The 22,317-nt window shown below is 56.7% G+C and overlaps 1 protein-coding gene across 2 annotated transcripts in view; it reads right to left on the bottom strand.

Moving 5' to 3' along the window:
- Positions 1–359: 359 nt before the first annotated feature.
- TRPV4 (transient receptor potential cation channel subfamily V member 4) overlaps positions 360–22,317 on the bottom strand; it is a 29,739-nt gene continuing 7,781 nt past the window's right edge. Inside the window, exons 2-15 of one of the 2 annotated variants that reach the window (XM_006171214.3) lie at positions 17,803–17,975; positions 13,627–13,779; positions 12,897–13,037; positions 11,687–11,985; positions 9,974–10,153; positions 8,036–8,194; positions 7,675–7,767; positions 7,281–7,354; positions 6,324–6,489; positions 6,020–6,079; positions 4,956–5,279; positions 3,258–3,385; positions 1,313–1,432; positions 360–1,202 (exon numbers count right to left, since the gene is read on the bottom strand). In XM_006171214.3, coding sequence (XP_006171276.1) covers positions 1,043–1,202; positions 1,313–1,432; positions 3,258–3,385; positions 4,956–5,279; positions 6,020–6,079; positions 6,324–6,489; positions 7,281–7,354; positions 7,675–7,767; positions 8,036–8,194; positions 9,974–10,153; positions 11,687–11,985; positions 12,897–13,037; positions 13,627–13,779; positions 17,803–17,975 — 2,230 coding nt within the window. In that variant the 3' untranslated portion in view covers positions 360–1,042. The remainder of the gene's footprint in view (positions 1,203–1,312; positions 1,433–3,257; positions 3,386–4,955; positions 5,280–6,019; positions 6,080–6,323; positions 6,490–7,280; positions 7,355–7,674; positions 7,768–8,035; positions 8,195–9,973; positions 10,154–11,686; positions 11,986–12,896; positions 13,038–13,626; positions 13,780–17,802; positions 17,976–22,317) is intronic. The other variant, XM_014585284.2, reaches the window with a different exon arrangement.

Raw genomic sequence — 22,317 nt, 5'->3', positions numbered from 1 at the left:
GGCCCCCACCCACTCCAGCCTCCACAGTTAGGAAAGTGTCCTTCCTTGTCCTTGTGGAGACTCACTGTCCCTTCCAACAGACAAGGACGCCGACGTCCGGGCAGGTAACATGACGGACCGGAGGTCTCCAGAAACACCCATCACCGAGCTCGGGGCAGAGGCTGCGGCCCCGCTCTGCCACCACCCCATTCCCTCAGCTCCACCGTCCCAGGCCACCCCAACTGCTCACCCGCCTCCCTACCACCCACCTACACCAGAGCACCCCCAGGGCACCGGGCACGGCTCTGCCTTCCTTCCACCACAGCCCCCGCCACCTCCACCATTGTCCTCGCCACCTCCACCACAGCCCCCGCCACCTCCACCATTGTCCCCACCACCTCCACCACGGTCCCCACCACCTCCACCACTGTCCCTGCCACCTCCGTCCTCCTAGCCACCTCTGCCATCATCTGACCATCACCACCATCGTCCCCGCCACCTCCGTGGTCCCCACCACCTCCGCCATCATCTGGCCATCACCACCATCGTCCCCGCCACCCCCGCCATCATTGAGTGAACATTTATTGAGCACCGACAAATCCCAGACGCTCTACAGAACACACACGGAAGGTGCCCCCCTCCACGGGCCCCCTGCAGTCACCAAGCTGCCGTGGCGTGGGGCTGGGACTGGCCCGGCGTGCACCCAGAACGGGGTCCAGAGGCCAGGCTGCACCGAGGGTCACGCCGCTTTCCTGAGAGCTCAGCAAATAAATAACGGAGAGGCGGGGCGGGCCCCACGGGCGGAGGGACCCAGCGTCCACTTACTGACTCCATGGGAGTGAGACAGGCGGCCAGGAGCCCTGGCCCGGGGGGAGGAGACAGAGCTGGGGGCAGGAGCCTGGGGACTGGAGGGTCCTGGCCAACCTGGCACCTCCGCCACCCCTCCCCTCCGGGGAGCAGAGGCGGGCATGCTGACATCCTGCGAGGCACCGCTGAAATGCAGGTGGGCGGGGCGGAGGGCGTGGGCGGGGTGCTGGCCCGAGACCTGGCCCTGCCCGCAGCCCTAGAGCGGGGCATCGTCAGTCCTCCACTTGGGGGGGTAGCTCTGCTGGTGGCCGTCACAGCTGGGGTTCGCCATGGTGTCCAGGGGCACCACCACGTCGTCTGGGTTCGAGTTCTTGTTCAGCTCCACCACACGAGGCACCACGGAGGACCAGCGATCTGCAGCGAGCGTGGAAGCGGGGGTGAGGGTGTGCGGACACCGGCACCTGCTGTCCTGGGCACCGCGCGGGGGACAGGTGCGGGCGCCCCCCCCCCCCCCCGCCCTCAAACCTGCCCGAGCCGCCCCGCGGTGTGCGAGAAGCCGTAGTACTGGTACGTCTCGTTCCTGCCTGGGTCCTCGTTGATGATGCCCAAGTGCTTGTTCCAGTGAGACCAGTTTACCTCGTCCACCCTGTGGGGGCGGCGCGGTGGGTCAGGAGGCAGCCCCACAGGGATGGCTCCCTGTCCCCACCCCCAGGCTCCCCCCTCCTCCCCCCCCCCGTGTTTTGCTGCAGTAAAATGAGGACGATGTGAAATTTGCCATTTTAGCCACTATGTCAGCTTATTTACCTCTTCCTAGAGAGACAGAGACAGGGTCCTCACACCCCAGTACACCCCTGACCACGGGCACACGTGTGCACCTGGCGTGCTCAGGGAGGGGTCGGGACGCGAACGCACGACCTCTCCACGTGGCTCCACTTGCACTAATGCTGCACCACCATCTGGCCCATTTAACCACTCAAAATCCTACAATCAGTGGCCTTAAGAACACTTGCAGGCCTGAGCCAGCAGGTGGCGCAGTGGTTAAACTGGATTCCCACATGGCCAAGCACAGCTCTGCGCATGCGTGCCCAAAATCCCGCCAGGAGAAAAGAGGAGAAGGGACTGCGGTGTGGCCATTACCCCCACCCCGGGGGGGTGTGACTTCTCACTTCCTCTCTCTGTTACTCTCTCCCTCTGGCGAGCACATGCGCCTGGTGGCAAAACCTGAACAATTTAGCGAGCCATTATAAAGGTATGGAGAAGGTGGAGCCCTAATCAGAGTACGGTGTTGACAGGTGGAGCCTCTGGGGAGCGATCAGGGAGCAGGTCGGCCCCCATAACTAAGTCGGTAGGTTTATCAGGAGAGGGAGCAGGACAGAGACATGGAAAAGGACGGGGTAGAGACACAGAGAGGGAATGAGACAGACGCAGAGCGGGAAAGGGACGGAGGTTCGCTCGGCGCCGCTTGAACTCCTGCTTCCCGCCATTGCACCCAAAAGCAGGAGCCCCTCACCACATGAGGCCTTGGGTCGACCTCCAAACTGGGAGCTGAACAAACCTCCATTAAAAAAAAAAAATGGTTTTCGCTTGAGGGTGTGTATGATGATCACTGGAGAGACAGAGACAGAGACGGTGGGAGGGAAAGTGAGAAATCACTCCCAGGGGGGATGGCCATGCCACGATCCCTTCTCCTCCATTTTCCTCTGGGGTCCTGGGCACATACGTACACATGCCTGGTGTGACTGTCAAGTCACCGGGTCCGGGACTCGAACCTGGTCGACCGTGTGGGGGTCCAGTGACATAACTGCTACGCTATCTGCTGGCCCCCAAGCCTCCATTTTTATGAATGTTTCTGACTCAGGTCCCTCTGGCATTAGCGACAGAATGGACCAGGCCAGGTACGGAAGGTGCACTGCAGACAGAGGGCGGAGCTCTGGAGCAAGCGAGCAGCGTCAGCGCTTGGACCTGCCTGACCGCCTGGCGTCCATGTGCGGCAGGCGCTGACCCACACCCACACATCACAGGAGATGCTGGTATTGTCCCCACTACACAGATGAAGAAACCAAGGCCGGGGGTCAGCAGGTGGTGTAGCGGTTAAGGCGCTGGACTCCCACATGGCCAACCCAGGTTCGAGTCCCAGACCTGGTGGCTTGAGGGTCATGCCAGATGTGTGTGTGTGTGTGCCCAAGGTCCCAGGAGGGGAGTAGAGGAGAGAAAGGCTTGTGGTGTGGCCATGCCCCCTGGGGACGTGATTCCTCACTTTCCTTCTCTCCCTCTCTCTCTCTCTCTCTCTCTTTCTCTCTCTCTCTCTCTCCAATGAGCCCATGTGCCCTATGGCACAAATGAACAGAGGAAAGAAAGAAACCGAGTCTGGGAGAAGTAACCGACTTGCTCAGAGTCGCCAGGAGGAGTGAAACGGGCCCCGGACTTGGGGAGCCCTGGTCCTGAGGCGGCCCCGTCCCTCACCGCCTCACCTGAAGCACCACCTGCGGTCTGGAGTGCCGTCCGAGCTCTTGCCCACGGTCACCATCTCCCCGGAGCGAAAGGCCTTCCTCAGGAACACGGGGAAGGAGCGCTCGATGTCCAGGATGGTGGTGGCCCACTGCGGGAGGAAGGGTCAGGGCGTCGGTGAGCCCCCAGCCCATACCTATTGCCCCAACGGCAGACGGGGTGACAGGCTGGGGTGGGCAGAGCACTCGGCTCCCCGGCTCCCTCTGTCCTCGGAACAGGGTTTATGAGCACCTGGCCCCGGCCGCTGGAGAAACGCCGTACACGTGTGCATGCGTGCCCCGAGTCCCGACGGGGCTGCTGTCTCTCTGTCTTGCTCTGTTGAGCACATGTGCCCTCTGGAATTTTTTTTTTTAATTAATAAACACAAACACGTTTAAAAAATACATAGCATGGTCCAAAAGATAGAAATCTTTGTTGGTCAAATCCAGTCGCAGGCGGCTGGTCTGCACCTTGGGTTATGCCTGGTAGGGAAACTGAGGCCCAGGGACAAAAGCAGTTCAGATAAAGGTCAAGAGCAGGCTGAGCGGCCAGCAGGTGGCGTGGTGGTTCAGGCATTGGACTTCCACATCGCCAACTGTGTTCAAGTTCTGGACATGGCAGCTTGCTTCCTCACTCTGCCTCGGTTTCTGTCTCTGGTGAGTGCACAGGCCTCATCAAAAAGAATAATAAATAAAATTAAATAATTCTAAAAAACTAAAAAGCGGGCTCAGCCGTTTCCCTCTCGCCCAGACCCGGCAGGACGACCTCAGGTTTTCTTCACTGCGCCATTTCCTGGAAACACACCGAGTCCTGGTAAACATGGGTCTGCACCCGGGTCTTGGGGTGGACTGGTCATTGTGAACCGCGCCTGGCCAGGAGGGCTGTGACCCCCAGGGCCTCTGCCTTCTCAAACTGCACAGAAATTGGGAATGTGGAAACAAAAGCAGCAGCTCCCCTGGGCCACCTCCGCCTGCCCTCTGGGACAGCAAGCCCAGGGCCGTGAATCCTGGAAGCCATGCCTGGGCTGGTGGAAGTCCCCAGGTGAGAAGGCATCTGCACTGTGGCGTCCTGTACCCATGCCAGCCTTGTTTCTTTCTTTCTCTTTTAATTAAATTGCCAAAGAGTGCGAGTACTTTCCAGAGAGACAGAGAAACAGAGAGAGAGGGAGAGGGAGCAAGCACCCCACAGTGGGGCAAACTCATGCTGTAATGCCTCCTCCCCCATCTCTCCATCCTGGGGGGATGTGGGGCATGCACACACACACGCCCGGCATCTTTTATAAGCTGGTGGGGCGGGATTTGAACTGCATGACTGGCCCTGTAGGATCCAGCTCCTTTAACCACCAGGCCATGGGGCCAGCTCTCATTTCTTCTTCTTCTTTTTTAAGTTCATCTATCGAGTGTGCACATACTCCGGGCACATACTGCAAAGCCAGGACCCTCCATGTGGGTCCGGCTGTGCCACCGTGCCCCACGCCAGGTGACAGCCCACAGCTAGTGGCTGGGCAAGAAGTCACCTCAGAATTCCCTGGGCAGCTCTGCCAGGCAGGTGGCAGTGCTTGGTGCCCACGTTACAGACAGGAAAGTGGAGGCAGAGTGAGACGAAGCAGCCGGCCCGGAGTGGAGGCTGAGGGGTCCTGCCTGGCGTGCATGTCCCCGGCTCCCCTCGGGGCAGGGCCGCACCTGCAGCTTCCAGATGTGCTTGCTTTCCTTGGAGACCTGGCCCACCGTCTCGCCCATGAGCGCGATGAGCATGTTGAGCAGCAGCACGAAGGTGAGGATGATGTAGGTGACCAGCAGCACGATGAAGACCACCGGGTACTTGGTGCTGCTCAGCATCTCCAGGTCGCCCATGCCGATGGTCAGCTTGAAGAGGTCCAGCAGGAAGGTGCTGAAGGTCTCGCTGTCGCGGCACGAGGGGTAGGTGGGCACCGTGCAGTTGGCCTGGTCCTCACTGCACACTTTCATGTTGGCGCACGGGTTCAGGAGGGAGGGCGGGGCGGCACGCTTGCTTTTGTTTTTTGTTTGTTTTTGCCTTAGGGTGTGTGCATGCTTGCCAGAGACAGACAGAAATAGAAAGAGAAGGAAATCGAGAAAGCACCTCCCGGGGAGGATGGCCATGCCACAATCCTTTCTCCTCATTCTTCTCTTGGGATTTTGGGCATGCACACACACACCCCCGGCATGAATTTGAAGCTGCCAGGTCTAGGACTTGAACTGTACTCAGCCATGTGGGAGTCCAGTGACATAACCATTATGCCATCTGCTGGTCCCATTTATTTACTAGCTTTTACACTTGGGCAAGGCATTTCATCTTCTCTACTTTAAAAAAAGGGGTTATTTATTTATTTCATGAGAGAGAGAGAGAGAACACCCCCAGTAAGATCTTGATGCCATGTTCCATCCCAGTCTTCAGCCAGCCCCAGATCATGGGCAAGTGAGTGCCCGGAGTCATCAGGGAAGTCCCTGGACTTGAACTGACAACCTTCCCATGTCTTACTGCCGTACCACCCTCCGGTCCCTTCTTTCGAGCTCTAGTTTCCTTATCTATAACGAGAAGGAAACAGAGGCACTTACTGCACAGCTTGCTGGGAGGATAAATGAGGCAGGGGTGGTAAAGAACTTGGCCTCGCACACGTACGAGGGAATCCTGTTCCTGCCCTCAGTATGCAGTGACTGTTCCAGCCCTCACACCCTCCTCCCCTGCCAGCTCCCCGGACCCCGGGCGCCCAGTGCTCACCTGACGCGTAGCCAATCATGAAGAGCAAGTAGACCAGCAGGAAGCGGAAAAGGTCCTTGAAGAGGATCTGAAAACCCGGGGGGCAGGGAGGTTGTGGAAGCAGAGAGGGGGCACACGGTCTCTCATTTTCCCCACCCTCCAGCCCGGTCTTTCCTTCCACCTCCACTATTGTCCCTCCCCGATGTCCAGGCCATGCCCGCTGCCTGCATAGTGCCCCACATCCTCAGGTCTGCAGGTGCTTAAGAAGCAGGCGTGGTGTGCGTGGCTCCTTCCAGGGACACCCAAGTCCAGAGGGTGGCCTTGCCCCGTACCTTCTGGATCATGATGCTGTAGGTGCCTGTCAGCTTCAGTCCGCGGGTGAAGTAAAGGGCGTTCATCCAGCCCAGGACCAGGGCAAACACCATCACGGCCAGGTAGGCCTCCACCCCTGCCAGGTACAGGGCTGCAGACACGATCACCAGCACAGAGTAGATGAAGCTACGGGGTCGCCCAGATCACAAGAGGGACCAGAGAGGACAGGGGACGATGAGGCCCTGCAGGGGGAGATATGTCCCCAAGCCCTCCAGGGCACCAGGACCTCCCAATGCCTTCTAGACCCCCAGAAGAGAAACAAAGCAGACTAGCTGGGTTTCCAGCATGCTGATGACCAGAACACTCATTTAGCTGCCAATTAGTATGTATAATGGCCCAGAGATCCTACAAGATCCCCTTGAGATTGCTAGGATAAGACCCAATGCCGTTCCATAGGGACGTTAAGACTGTGAGTTTCAGTGTTCTCCAACTCTAAGGGACCCAGTAAATACAGAGCACACGTATAGTAACTCCCACATTCTGCGCCCTAGGCAGACATCACTAATCAATCACAGCCCTCTTTCTAACTAAATGCACATACAGTTTCTACTTGATATGCCAGGCAGACATTAGCAGTCAACTGCTAATCTAGAAATTAAAATTATTGGGTTGTCAGAGAAAGCATGACTTTTTTTTTGCATAGAAAAACATAGAAAAATACTTCATGACTTTTATGACAATCCAATATTTCTAGACATGGTGGATACAGTAACTCTTGAGCAACCAGAATATGTCATTAACCAAAAGACCCTATCCTATTGCTTGACTTTGGCCTTGTTTTGACTTTTGTTAGAGCTGCCCAGGTTGGATGGATTCGCTCCTAATAAGTCACTTCTGCCTGTGGGATGAATGACCCACTAGGCCGACCCCACCTCTTCACCCACCCAGAAGTTGCTGGCCCAGAGACCTCTACTCACTAGAGCAGCTGAAAGGAGCCATCGATGAAGAGAGAATTCACTCCAGGACATTTCTTCATGAACAAGTCTTTGATCTGGAAGAGAGGAGGAGGATCATGGAAGGGGTAGAGCCAAGAGGAGGGGAGAGGAGAGGAGAGAGGAGGAAGAGGAAGGGATAGAAGGGAGGGGTGCGGAGTATGGCACAGAGAAGAGGCGGTGGGCTCTTTGCCGTTGGGAAAGGAGGGAAAAGCAGAGCAGGAGAACACAGGCTGCACAAGGAGGTAGGAGAGAGGGGCGTAAAGTTAAGGGGAAAAGGAGGGGAGAGAGAGAGTGGGCCAGGAAAGGGGAGATAGAGGAGGTGGAGGAAGAGGTGGGGGACGTGCAGGGTGCGTGGCGTTGGGGGCCGAGCACTCACGTTGGTGAAGAAGAATAGGACCCCAGTGAAGAGCGTGATGATCTCGCCAGCCAGCCTCAGGTAGTCCACGGTGGTGCGGTAAGGGTATGGCGGCTAGGGGGGCAGGGGCACACAAGGTCCTCACCAAGCCCCCCAACTTCTGCCCAGACCCAGATGCCTCCCAGCACCCCAGACATCTGGACCCTCTGGACCCTCCCGCTTCACTCTCCCGTCTAGGCCTCCTCCCAGCTCAGTGCACCTCCCCACCTGGTCCTAAGCCTTCTCAGCCACTCCCACAGGGGGCCCGAGAGGACCCCATTGGGCCCCATCCTGGTGGCCCAGCCCAGGGCCCGCTGCAGCTGCCCCCGGTCCTGCCACTCACGGTGCCCTCCAGCGGCTGGTAGTAGGCGGTGAGGGTGAAGATGACCATGGCGCACAGGTAGGAGGCCACGTTGATGTAGAAGGACACAGCCCCGAACTTGCGCCACTTGTCCCGCAGCAGCTCGTTGATGGGCTCCACCGCCAGCATCTCATGGCGGTTCTGTGAGAGGCAGGGTGGCTGGGGCTGTGGTCTGGACGGGCTGACTGGGGTCTGCCTCCCCCCACCGCTGCCCGACACCGTCCGCGGTGCGCTCGCCTGATCCATCCTTCCGCTACACTCACGCGCTCACAGGGAACGAGGTGAGCACTTGGGACTGGCCCAAACGCCTGGGCTCAGCACCGGAGGACCCCCAGCGCGCCTCCAGCCACCTCTCTAGCTATTCCTTCTTTCCTTCCTTTATTTATTTATATTTTCAGAGAGATTTTTGCTATAGGACATGTGTGCTCGCCAGAGAGACGGAAAGTGAGAAATCAGCCCCCAGGAGGATGGCCATGCCACAGTGGCAATTCTCCATTCTGCTATCAGGATTCTGGGCACACACACATGTGCCCAGTGTGAATTTCAAGCTGCCGGGTCTGGGACTAGAACCACAGTCGGCCACATGGGAGTCCAGCACCTTAGCCACTACATCACCTGCTGGCCCCTCTCTGCCCCATTATAGCACTGCAGAACTCAGAGCTGGAAAGCCCATTCACTGCAGGACACCCGTTCTTGGCCCAGTCCCAGGAGGGCACTGTGGCTGGCCACACAGGAGGCCTGGCTCAGCTTCTGGACCAACCTAAACAGGCCAGCACAGTGACATGTGAGGGAGGCTGAGCGGCATGGAGAGAGCTTGTCAAAAACAGCTGTTTTCCTCTTACACGTGCACTCTCTCACACACCCGAGGAGGAGGAGGACATCTATTCCCGTGATCCCTTTTGTTGCCCTTCTGGCAACAAAATCACCTGCATGGAGCTTGCTAAAATGACAAGTCATTTCTGGGCTCTGTGATACTGATTCAGAAAGGATGAGAAGATGTAGCCCAGCTGGGTAAGTCATCACAGTTCTCCAGTCCTGGACCAGGACAGACATCAATAATTGAGCCCTGAACATTCGTGCTCATCGAGTTCCCTGGATGGGCACCGCCACTCCGTGTGCGCCAGAGAAGCCAAACCTCGGATCACCCCTAAATCAAGTGAGCAGCTCATTTTAGAGATGAGGGAAGTGCGGTCCTGCAGGGAAGCCAAGCTCCCAGAGCCGGGGCAGGATGAGAAGGAAGGTTGCCACACCCCGTGCCCAGCCCAGCATCCTCTGTCCCTTGTACGCAGGACCCCAACCCTCTAATGGCTTGAGTTTCTTCATTGTGACTTGTGCGGCAGTGGGGCCACAGAGACGCCATCACGGTGCCAATGCTGGTCGATAATGGCAGAGACAAACCCGAACAACCAACGATGGGGACGGCTCGTTAGCATTCGGTGCATTTGCGTGCAGCAGCGATACTGTGGGAGAATATTTACTGGAGCGCAGCGATACTCACAGAATGCCGCTAAGAGAAAAAGGGTATCCGGAACGTCACAGAATGACCGCTAATGATAACAGCTGACGCGTGCTGTCTGCTCTGTGCCAGGCTGTTGTAAAATAAACTCAGCCGACCCTCCCGGCAGCCCCGTGGGATATGCACGCTCCTTATTCCCGGGATACAGAGAAAGAAGGTGAGACTCAGAGGTCGAGCCACTTCTCCAAACTCACACAGCATGTTAGTTACTAAGCCAGGATCCCAGTCCCGCCTCACTTGCACCCCAACGTGCACCCCTCCATAGAGCTCGCTCATTTCCCCCATGGCCGGATGCCGTTCTGGGCGCTTAGCTGCGCCTCCTTCTGCATCCAGCCAGTGGGCCCTCAGCTTTGCCCTCCGAGGCGTGGGTGTGCGCCCACTCCCAGCCACGCCCCGGCACCCACCTCGATCTTGCTGTTGTACACCAGGATCTCCAGCACCGAGGCCTCTTCCCCACACGTGTCCAGCGAGGAGAGGTCGTAGAGCGAGGAGTACACCGGCCCGTAGGCCCAGTCCTTGAACTTGCGGGACAGGTGGCGTGTGTCCTCGTCGGTCACCTCTCGCCGGATGATGTGCTGAAAAATCTGGACGAGGGCAGTGAGGATCAGGAGCCCGGGGTACGGGCACCACAGCTCAGCCTCGTATCGGGGGGACCCGGGAGGCGGGGAGCAGCCTACCCAGAGGACAGGATAGAGGGGCAGGAAATATTTACCAAGCACCCACTGTTTGCCAGACCCTTTTCTGACATCATCTTGTTTAATTCTAACAGGTGGCGTGGTAGTTAAGGCACGAGACTCCCAAATGCCAGCTGTGGTCAGAGTCCTGGACTTGATAGCTTGCTTTCTCACTTTCCCTTTCTCTCTCTCTATCTCTCTCTCTCTCTCTGGTCAAATTAAAAATAAATGAATGAATAAATAAAAATTTAAAAATTATCTATTTAATTTTGTTTATCATTATTATTACTATTTTTTAATTAGAGCAGATAGACACAGAGAAAGAGATTGGGAGAGTGAGAAAGCAAGCCACCAGGTTCAAGACTTGAACCGTGGTCAGCCATATGGGAGTCCAGTACCTTAACTGCTACACCACCTGCCAGCCCCCACAGACCCTTCTACTCTTGGGATTTGATGCAGGCACATACACACACACACACACTCGCACGGGCATGCCTCTCATGCCACCATGTCTGGGACTCGAACTGTGAGGTTGGCCATGTGGGATTCAGCCGCCCTAAACCCGATGCCACCAGCTGTCCCTAACTCTTACTCTTACCATCTTGGTGAGATGAGCAGATGAGGGCTGAGAGCCCGCCTGAGCTCCCCAAGCCTTGGACATGAGCGTGATGAGCGTCTTCTTCCCATAGTAAGACAACAGTGTGTTGGGCCAGCAGGTGGTGGGAAAGCTAAGGCGGCTGGACTGCCACATGGCCATCTGCATGGTTCGAGTCCCGGACTCGGCGGCTTGGAAATCACACCAGGTATATGTGCACGCCCGCCCCAAATCCCGAGAGAATGGAGAAGAGATTGTGGCGTGGCCATCCACCTGGGGGTGATTTCTCACTTTCTCTCTCTGTCTCTCTGGCAAGCACACACATGCCTTATACCAAAAGACTAAAGACAAAAAAATTGCAGAAATAGAATTAAAGTTAAGACTATTTTGGTGCAAAACATTTTTTAAACCATGCATGTTTTCATAACACACATTTTCCATGAACTTTTTAAAGACCCCTTTCCCATATTAAGAACAGAGAGTTCTTTACTTTTACTTATTTATTTATTTTTTAGAGATTTTTGTTATGGGGCATGCATGCTCACTGGAGAGACAGAGAGACAGAAAGCAAGAAATCACCCCCCAGGGGGGATGGCCACGCCGCAATCCCTTCCCCTCCATTCTCCTCTCGGGATCTTGGGCACGCACACACACGCGCCCAGCGTGAGTTTAAGCCACCGGGCCCGGGACTTGAACTGCGGTCGACTACCGCTGGGAGTCAAGCGATCTAGCCATTACGCTAACTGCTGGTCCCGAGAGTAGACAGTTCTTACACAGCAGCTCCCTGTGAGTGTGTGTGTGTGTGTGTGCGAGTGTGTGGGGTGCAGGCGACGGGGTGCCCCACTCACCCCGATCTTGCCGGTCTTGGCGGCCATCATGAGGGGCGACAGGCCATCGTTGTTGAGCACGGCCTCCAGGTTGCTGTCGGGGAAGAGGCGGGCGCACTTGAGCAGCAGCAGGTCGTACATCTTGGTGACAAACTTGGTGTTCTCGCGGGTGTTGTCGGCGATGGCCACCAGCGCGTGCAGCACCGTGTTGCCTCGCGAGTCCTGCCGCCGCATGTCGGCCTTCTTGTGCGGGTTCTCCGTCAGGTAGTTGACGATGTGGGGCTGGTTGGTGCAGGCGGCCAGAGACAGAGGCAGCTCCCCTGTGGGCCCGGGCAGGGGTCAGTGAAGGGCCTGGGCGGGGCCCTGCACGTGGACACCCAGGGACGGACACGTGACCACGCACACGGTACCGACAGCCCACGTGAATGCACCACACGGCAACTACACATTTCTGAGGGTGATGCTGGGGAAGCGGGGGTGGCTATCTGGGGACAGGACCCAGGATCTGGGGGCTCAGAGTGACTGGACACACATTGGTGGGTTATTTATTATTATTATTTTAAATTTGCTATAGAGCACGTGTGCTTGCCAGAGAGAGGGAGAGGGACAGTGAGAAAGCACCCCCTGGGGGGATGGCCACGCTGCCGCCCCTTCTCTGTTCTCTCGGGATCTGGGGCACGCGCACACACGCGCCTGGTGTGTTTCTCGAGCCACTGGATCCAGGACTCGTCTGCACAGTCGACCGTGTGTAATCCAGCTGTTTAACCACCAAGCCCTTGGCCAGATGGTGGGACGCTTTGGGTACCCGTGTCCCTAAGGCCCACGGCAGGTGTGCCTGCAGCCAGGGCTGTGAGACTCAGAACTTGTCACTGCTGCAGCTCCGACATCCCACCTGGGGTGTGGGCCACACAATCAAAGATTGGTCCCAGGGCGAGTTGAACTAAAGGTACCAAGAAGATGCGGGGTGCCAACACCCCATCACAGCCCTGGGAGTTCTCATGCTCCCCACTGCAGACAGGGAGGCTGAGACTCAGAGAAGTGAGGCCTCTTGGCTGGGAGGTAGCAGAGTGAGGATTTGAACCCAGGTCTCTGAGTGCAAGCTCCCCACTGTGCTTGGACCCTGGAGCCGAGACTGACATGCAGGTGGAGGCTGGTGTCTGGGGAGTGGTCATGGCTGCAGACACCAGCCCGTGTCCTCTGACCCAGCCCCAATTCTCCTGAGTGTCCTCACCGAAGTAGAAGTAGCCCCCCTCGTCCTTGGGCTGGAAGAAGCGCCCGCGAGCCTGGGCGTGCACGTCGGCGCCCTGGGCCACCAAGAGCTCCACGTAGTGTTTGCAGCGGCGCTCGATGGCAATGTGCAGGGCCGTCTGACCTGGAGGGGGCGACACCCATCCACGGCTCTGGCAGGACAGGGACTGGATCAGGCTGGCTTGGGGACGGGTGGGGTGCAGAACCGTGGCCAGCAGCACCCAAGGGCAGCAAATGGGACCTCGGGCACCCCTGGGATGTGGAGCTTTGGGTGCATAAAGCCCCAGGCCTCCTGCATCACAGATACAGAATTTTCCCCCCAGAGATTTTTGCTACAGGACATGCACTTGCTGGAGAGACAGAGAGAGAGAGAGAGAGAGAGAGAGAGAGAAAGCAAGAAATCACCCCCCAGGGGGGATGACTACACCACAATCCTTCTCCATTTTCCTCTCAGGATTTTGGGCACGCATGCACACGCGCCCGGCATGACTTTCAAGTCACTGGGTCTGGGACTTGAATCGCAGTGGACCACATGGGAGTCCAGCGCCTTAACCACCATGCCACCTGCTGACCCCTCACTCACTCACTCATTTACCATCAGTTCCTGGGCACATAGTAGCACCCGAGGCCCAGACCGAAGCTCTCGGGTTCAGACAATCAAGGACAGTACCTCTATAGCCACCCTCCCCATCACCGCCCAGCCCGGGCCGCACCTCGGTAGTAGATGTCGCGGAAGGGTGAGTTGATGAACTCGCGCATGTTGCCGGTGCGCTCTGCGATGTCCAGGAGCACCGGGATGGTGTCGTTGCGGCCGTTGCTCAGGTTTAGCAGGGCCTTGGGCAAGGCGGGTTTCCCCGTGGATGGCTCTAGGGGGCAGAGGGACAGGATGAGGGGGTGCTCCAGCCTGTGGCCCCGAACTGCTGGGCAGCAGGACCCAGGCGCTGGGTGGGGAGTCAGGAGCTCTGGACTCGCCCTGGCTGCCGTGCCTCCTCTCTGAGTCAGTGTCCCCATCCCAGCCACGGGGACATGGGGCAGGCTCTGTCCGCCTCCCATGGTGCTGAGCACATCAGACAAACACACGAGAAGTGTTTTGAAATGCAGGAGGCCACGGGCTGTACACTGGTGTTTGTTTAATTAATAACAGTGAGAAGGACCTTGCAGGACCAGCAGACAACATAAAGGTGACGTCACTGGACTCCCACGTAGTCAACCACAGTTTGAGTCCCGGACCCGGCAGCTCAGAACTCATGCCGGGTGCATGTGAGTGCATGCCCAAAATCCTGAGAGGAGAATGGAGGAGAACACATGGCGGCATGGCCATACCCCCGGGTGGAGGGACAGGGATTTCTCACTTTCTATCTCTCTCTGTCTCTCTGTCTCTGAGGGAGACACAATCTCTTCTCTTCCATTTCTCCATCCTATCAGGATTCTAGACACACATGCACACGTGCCTGAAGTGTTTTTCAAACTGTCAAGGCCAGGATTCGAACCCGTTAGCCACATGTGAACGGGCTCTCTTAACCACTAGGCCCAGTTTTCGTTTTCTTTCAAGCTAAATTGAGGCTATGATGGGAAATCAATTGAGCTGATGGGTATTTGCTGATTAGCCCAATATACCAGGCACAGTGGGGGTGACAGGAGCCGCCCCCAAGGAGTCAGAGAGGAAACTCTTGGAGCCTGAATTCCAGTCCCAGCCCCCGGGAATGAGGGGACTCAGACAAGCCTCCGCTTGTCCCCAGCAACTTCCTGCCCAGCCTAGAGGTGACAGCAGGTGACTGTCTGGAAGGAACGCTATCTCCAGCTCCCCGCCGGTGCAGGAGAGCTGGGTTGCCCCGAATGCACAGACCCAGACACCCACGCTCAGCCTGAGCTTCGAGGAGCCATCAGGCTGGCTTATATTTTCTGAGTGTTGCCAACTCCCAGCGCCCCTCAACTCCCTCCAGACCCAGCCCAGCCGGCACGTGAATCCTGGCATGCCACTTCCAACTCACCTCCGATTTCTCCAATCCCTCCATGGCTCTTATCTCCACTGTCTCCACCCTGGCCTGGCTGCTGTCTCTCTCACGTTCCTGAGACCTCCCTGGTCCCCCCAGCCTCTCTGGCGTCTCCACATGTACTCTCTGTGGTGCAGCGAGAGTCACCTCAGCACACCACTGCGATCATGGCAAGCTGCAGGGCCTTTGCACATGCTAAAACCTCTCTCCTCTCCTCACCTGGTTAACTGTAACTCATTCAGTCTCTGCTCAATGTTACCTCCTTTAGGAAGCCCTCCTAGATTTCCCCTAACGAGGTCAAATCCTTCCATACAGTCTCTTACGGACAGACACCCTTTACAATTTGTAACGTGTGTTTATGCCTGTGGCTGCTTGATCCGGGCTCACCAGGAGCCATGAGCAACTTGAGGGCAGGGGCATGTCTGTTTTGTCACTGTTGTTCACTCCCCACCGACCACAGGGCCTGAAACTTAATAGGTGCCCAATAACCCCTCACTGCGCGAATAATCACGCAACGAAAGGTGATTCCAAAGCACAGGAGACCCACAGTGGGACCAGACTTGGACTTCCACACTCTCAGACTCACGCACGGAGGTGGGGGGGGAACAGGCAGCCCAGAGTCCTGGGATAACACGCCAGGATGGGGCAGGACATGCAGCCTGACCACCAGATGGCGACGTGGCAGAGCCCGCGGGGCGGGAAGGGGGGGCGGGTGATGCTGGGCGCGTTGGGGGCCCCGTCTAAGCTGGCGACTGCCAAACTGGAAGTGGGCGGTTGTGAAACTTCGTGGGTTGCTGGGGACGGGGGGGGGGGGGGACGGGGGGGGGGGAGTGGCCCCGACAACCCTGAAAACCAGACGAACTCATCAGCCAGAAAAACATGCAGGGGCCGGTGCCGCGGTTCTGCTGGGCCTGAGGCTTATAGGATCTGGGACCCAGCTTACCAAAACGAAAGGCGACCAGGATCTGAACTTAGGTCCCCGCCTTCGGAGCAGCGTCAGGGGCCACACAAGGCGTCCCCGTGAGAACCTGCACTGCCGTTCTCTCCAGTTTCTGGGGCCCCACGTTGGAGATCACTCCTCTGTGCACACGCACCCTCCCTGGGGGCTCCTGGGTTAGCCTAGGCGCCCCCCGACCCCCCACCACACTCAGTCCTGAGCCCAGGGCAGGCCCAGCCTGGCCGCCTCAGCACTGCTGAGGGCCCAGTACCCGTCCTCCGGGCATCCGCTCGTCTGGGCCGCACAAGTTTGTCTGATGAGCCTGGCGGGCCAGGAGGGGCCTGAAACGAGGTGGTTTTTTTTGTTTGTTTTGTTTTTAAGTTTTTTTTTGTAAGGGCATATGCACTCACATACAGAAATAAGCTTGGGGGGACAACCAGGCCACAATCCCTTCTCCTCCATTCTCCTTTCGGGATTTTGGGCACGCACGCACAGGAGCCCAGCGTGAGTTTTAAGCCACCAGTTGAGGTACTCAAACCATGGTTGACTACAGGGAGTCCAGCCGTGTGACCATTATGCCCCCTGCTAGTCCCATAGAAAATCTCTCTTAATAAAAAAGGGGGGGCCAGCAGGTGGCATGGTGGTTAAGGGTGCTAGACTCCCACATGGCTGACCACAGTTCGAGTCCTGGACCTGGCGGCTTGCTTTCTCACTTTCCCTCTCTGTCTCTCTCTCTCTTTCTCTGTCCCTCTCTAGTCATATTAAAATAAAATAAATGAGTAAATAAAATTAAATAAGACAATTCTTAAACACACACACAATATGTGTGGAAAATGGATCGTAGACATGACCACTCTTTTGGCACTTAATTTACCTAAAGTAACTGAACTCTCAAAAAGGCTTCTCCTGGGCCTGCAGGTGGTTAAGGCACTGGATCCCACGTAGTTGACTGTGTGGTTCGAGTCTTGGACCCGGTGGCTTAAACGATCATGCCGGGCACGTGTGCGTGCATGCCCCAAATCCCGAGAGGATGGAGGAGAAGGGATTGTGGCATGGCCATCCCCCCAGGGGGTGGTGCCTCATTTTCCCTCTCTGTCTCTCTGTCTCTCCGGCAAGCACAGGCGCCTTCTAGCAAAGACTAAACACAACAAAAAAGGCATCTCCTGACCCCTTGAAGCTTCCTCATCCCCAAGCTGCAGACCTGCCACAGTGGCCTCCGAGGAGCAGGCGCCAGAGTTCTGCCACCCTACGCGGCTGTGCTGCTCAGTCCTGCACCATCTGGTGCCCGGCACGTGGCAGGCAGCTGGCTGGGCAAGGGCTCCCAGGGCACTGGCCCCACTTTCAGGGAAGGCGCCCCGCCATGGGGTCTGAGCCTGGGCCAGAGTGTGGGGTGAGCTCTCTGGGCTGGAGCTTCAGCCTCAGGAGGGGAGGGATGCCCTACAGCTGGGGCAGGGCAGACCCTGAGAAGTGGAAGCAGGAACCCCCGCCCAATGCCCTGTCCACACCTCACGGCTCCCCTTAGAGAGAGCAGGGGCTCCAAGACCCCAGCAGCCTTGCTCAGGGCACCTCATGAGACGGCCCCTCCTCAGAGGCCAGGACCGTGCGATTGTTATTCCCAGTTTACAGATGAGGAAACTGAGGCTCAGGCACTACAAGTTCCTTAAGTGGTGGAGGTGAGATTTGAACCCATGTGTGGGGACTCTACTGACCTACCACACTAGCCTCTTTATAAATAAAGGCTGAATGAATGAATGGATGACTACATGAGCGGCAGTAGACAAGGCCCAGAGAGATTAAGTAACATGGCAGAGGACACACAGGATCGGACGCCCTGCCCAGTGCTCCACTGGCCAGTCCACTGGCCCAAAGGAAGATGCTGAGGGAAAAGGGGTCCCGGTGTCAGGCCTTCCCCCCAAGCCCTGGCTGGCCCAGCAGCTATGCCCGCCTGAGTGACTCACCCCGGAACTCCTCATCGGTCAGGCGCTTCTTGTGGGTCAGCAAGAAGGGAAGCAGCCCATCCAGGTCTGCAGTGGAGCCCCGGGACACGATGTCAAAGAGGATGGGCCGGTTGAAGACTTTGAGGATGGGGGGCGGCTGGGGCGCGGGAGCCTTGGGGCTCTGCGGCTGCTTCCTGGAGGGGTAGGAAAGCATAGTGAGGGGAGAGCCTGTCCCCTGCCTGCCCAGTCTTATGGACCTAGACATTGTGGGGGAGGGCCAGACTGAGGGAGGAGTGACAGCAGGAAACACCAAGAAATGTTTATCCAACAAACTATAGTGAGTACCTACTATGTGTTGGGAAGAGACAGATAAAAATACATAAGCCTACCCATCCTTTCATCCATCCACCCACCAACTTACCCTTACAACTAACCGTTCACCTATCCACCCTCCCATTCATCCACCCACCCATCCATCCATCCATCCATTCATCCATCCATCCATCCATCCACCCACTCACTCAGCCATCCATCCATCTATCCATCCATCCATTCATCCACTCATCCATCCCCCCACCCACCCATCCACCCATCCACTCATCCATCCACCTATCCATTCATCCATCCATCCACCCACCCACCCATACATACATCCATCTACTCATCCACCCACCCATCCATCCACTCATCCACCCACCCATCCATCTACTCATCCATCCATCCATCCACTCATCCATCCACCCATCCATCCATCTATCCATCCATCCACCCACCCACCAACCCGTCCATCCATCCATCCATCCATCCATCCACTCATCCATCCATCCATCCATCCATCCACCCAACCACCAACCCATCCATCTATCCATCCATCCACTCATCCATCCATCCATCCATCCATCCATCCATCCATCCATCCATCCACCCAACCACCAACCCATCCATCTATCCACCCATCCATCCATCCATCCACCCACCAACCCATCCTTCCATCTATGCATTCACCTATCTACCCATCTGACCACCTACTCACCCATTAATCCACTCATACATCTATCATCCATCCATCATTCATTTATCCGTCCACTCACCTGCCCATCCAATTCACCTATCCACCCCCACTGATCTACCCATCACCCATTCCTCGCTCCCTCCACGTGCCCACCATTTATCACTTATTCGATATTTGCTAAGGCAGATGGAGACTGAAAGAGACAAAGGAAATAAGAAGACAGCAGACTAAAAGACTCAGCATCACGTTCATGCGTTGTCATTCACTCGTTAATCCCATCGTTTATTCACTCTACAAGCTTCAGAGACAGCAAGGCCATGTCCGCAGATCCTCTTTCTAGGACTGCCGCATGGCGAACGCTGGGTAAATGGCTGAGCGACCACTGTTACTGCGCACCTACTGTGCGTCTCCAGCTCTGTGTGTCTCCAGCTCTGTGTGTACGTGGGAGAGACGCGGGCTGGCAGAGGCAGGCACAGGACACCCGTGACATGCAGAGGGCTGGGGGAGAAGAAATGTGGAGAGAAAGGAAAGGGAAAAACAGACGCTAAGGAAAGAGGCTTGGAGCTACTCATTTGGACATCCGACAAGCATGAATCGGGCACCTCGGCGTGCTAGATTTTGAGAGAGTAGTCGGGGTGCTTGTGAGGGCAGGACCCCTCACTGCCGTGTCCTCTCGCAGCTCAGAGCCTGGCACACACCAGGGAGTGACAGGAGAAGAGAGGAGGCGGGAAGGCTGGATAAGGAAGGTGAAGACGAGGGAGGACAAGGACGAGGGGAGGAGAGAGAAAGGCTGAGCGCCCGGAAGGGAGAGAGGAGGGGAACCGAGCAGGGGCCGGCTGGAGGGGAAGGGGGGGCTGCAGTCAGGGGGCCCAGGCCAGGGCGGGCGGGGGCTGCAGGGTGAGCAAAGTCCCCAAATCACCAGAGCCAGGGATGGCCACCCCCTCCTCCTCATCTGGTCCCACCTCCTGAGCAGGGCCGGATGAGGACAGCCCCGGTTCACCTGCTCTTGAACCCTGACCTTTGAGCCACGATCTGAGAGGAATCCTGCTCCCAGATCTCCCTGAGATAGCCTTCGAGTCCGAAGACCTCAGCTGCACCCCAGTTCCACTGGTGGGGTGGAAGTTGGGGGTGATGACTCACAGGGGAGGTCTGAGGAGGCGGAAGGGAGACGGAGCCCCCTGTGTCCTGGAGGCAGAGGGAGGGAGCCCTGGCTTTGCAGCCTGGGCCTCGGCAGGGACCATGTGCTATTGCCAGGACCAGGACGCAGCAGAATCCACCAGGGGGCGCTGCGGTCCGAAGGTGGTCTGCGGCGCCCGGTCCCCGCTAGGCCTGTTAGAATGCTCTGAGGGACTATTGCCCCACCAGCGCCATCCCTCTACTCTCCGTCCCTTTTCTCAGGGGCTTCCTTGCTGGGGGAGAAAGAGTTACTGCCACGGGGTCAGCAGGTGGCGTGGGGTTGAGGCGCAGGACTCCCACATGGCTGACCTGGCAGCTGGCTTTCTCACTCACTCTCTCTTTCTCTGTCTCTGTCTGGTCAAATGGAAGAAGAATAAATAAAATAAATAATTATTAAAAAATAGAGTTAATGCCATGGGGCTTCAAATTCTCTCTGAGCCCCAGGAAAGCCATGGGATCCCCAGGAATGGAGTGAGACAGAGACGAGAAGTGGCAGCTGGGGGCCTGCCAGAAGGCGGGTGGGCAGATGGATGGGTGGACAAACGGACGGAAAGAAGTGAATGGATGGGAACCAGCAGTTAGCGTAATGGCTATGTCGCTGGACTCCCACGTAGTCGACCACGGTTCGTGTCCCGGACCCGGTGGCTTAAAACTCACGCCGGGTGCGTGTGCGTGTGTGCCCAAGATCCCGAGAGGAGAATGGAGGAGAAGGGATTGCGGCGTGACCATCCCCCCTGGGGGGTGATTTCTCGCTTTCTGTCTCTATGTCTCTCTGTCTGTCTGGCGAGTGCACGCGCCCTACAGTGAAAATATCTCAAAAAAAAAAAAAGTTAAAAAAAAAAAAAACGAAGTGAATCTGTGAGCACATAACTGAGTGGAGGGACAAACGGAGGGACAGGGAACTAGATAAACGCACTAGGGATGAGAGAGGGGGAGGAAGGAAAGAAGACAAGGGGAGGATGGAAGGGGAGGATGGAGAAGGCAAGATGGAAGAGAGGGAGAGAAGGAAGGAAGGAAAGAAAAAGGGAGGGAATCGAGCACTAGAAATGGAGGCCCAGGGGCCAGCACGTGGCATGGTGGATAAAGCAGCTGGATCCCACATGACTGGCTGTGTGGTTTGAGTCCTGGGCCCGGTGGATTGAAAAAACATGCTGGGTGCATATGCGTGCATGGCCCAAATTCTGTGAGAATGGAGAAAGGATCGTAGCGTGGCCATCCCCCCGGGGGGGCTTTCTCACATTCTCTCTCTGACTCTGTCTCTCTCTGGTGAGTGCGTGTGCTCTACAGCAAATTAAAGGAAAAATAAAAAACGAAAAACAAAACAGAGGTCCAGCAGCTGTGACACAGTGGTGACACTGGTGCTCTGCAGTGCTGGAAGCCACATGGCAACCACAGTCCAGGTCCCCAGGTCGGCCCAGGAACATGCTGGGTACAATCACGGGCATCCAGGAATCGGAGGAGAGGGGATGGAGGGCTGAGAAGTGGAGTCATTACGACAGACCCTGTCAAGGCTGCTCCTCTCTCTCTTTCCTTCTCCATGTGCATGTGCACACACTATCGTTAAAAAGAAGGGGAGACCAGCAGATGGCGTAATGGTTACATCACTGAACTCCCATGAAGTCGACCACGGTTCGAGTCCCGGATCCGGTGGCTTAAAACTCATGCTAGGCGTTTGTGCATGTGTGCCCAAAATCTCGAGAGGAGAATGGAAGAGAAGGGATTGCGGTGTAGCCATTCCCCCTGGGGGGCGGTGATTTCTCATTTTCTGTCTGTCTGGCGAGGACACACACCCTACAGCAAAAATCTCTCTTAAAAAAAAAGAAGAAGAAGAAAGGAAAAACACCGTAAGGAATGGGGCCGAGTGATGGCACGGTGGTGACACGACGGGACCCCCTCAGGAAAGCCCTGGGGGCACATACCAGGCCCTCCCTGTGCACCCCAGGTGGGCAAGCCCCAGTGGCCTGTGCTGGGTGAGCCTGGGGGAGGGTCGTGGTGTACAGACCCTGTGGGGCACACCGGACTCTGTCTCTCATTGAAGAAACAAATGACTACATTTTTAAAAATGAAAAAGGGGGCCAGCAGGTGGCATGGTGGTTAAAGGTGCCGGATTCCCACATGGCCAGCCATGGTTCAAGTCCTGGACCTGGCGGTTTGCTTTCTCACTTTCTCTCTCTCTCTCTCTCTCTCTCTCGCTCACTCTGTCCCTCTCTGGACAAATTTAAATAAATAAATTAATTAAATTAAATAAATAATTCTTTTTTAAAAATAAAATAAATATAGACCTGCAGTTGGCGTAACGGCTGTGTCACTGGACTCCCATGTAGCCGACTGCCGTTCGCGTCCCGACA

This window comes from Tupaia chinensis, unplaced genomic scaffold, assembly GCF_000334495.1.
Source record: "Tupaia chinensis unplaced genomic scaffold, TupChi_1.0 Scaffold149491_1, whole genome shotgun sequence".
Classification (NCBI taxonomy): Eukaryota; Metazoa; Chordata; class Mammalia; order Scandentia; family Tupaiidae; genus Tupaia; species Tupaia belangeri.
Note: the sequence above shows the minus strand (reverse complement) of the source record. Positions and strands in the feature narration are given on the sequence as shown.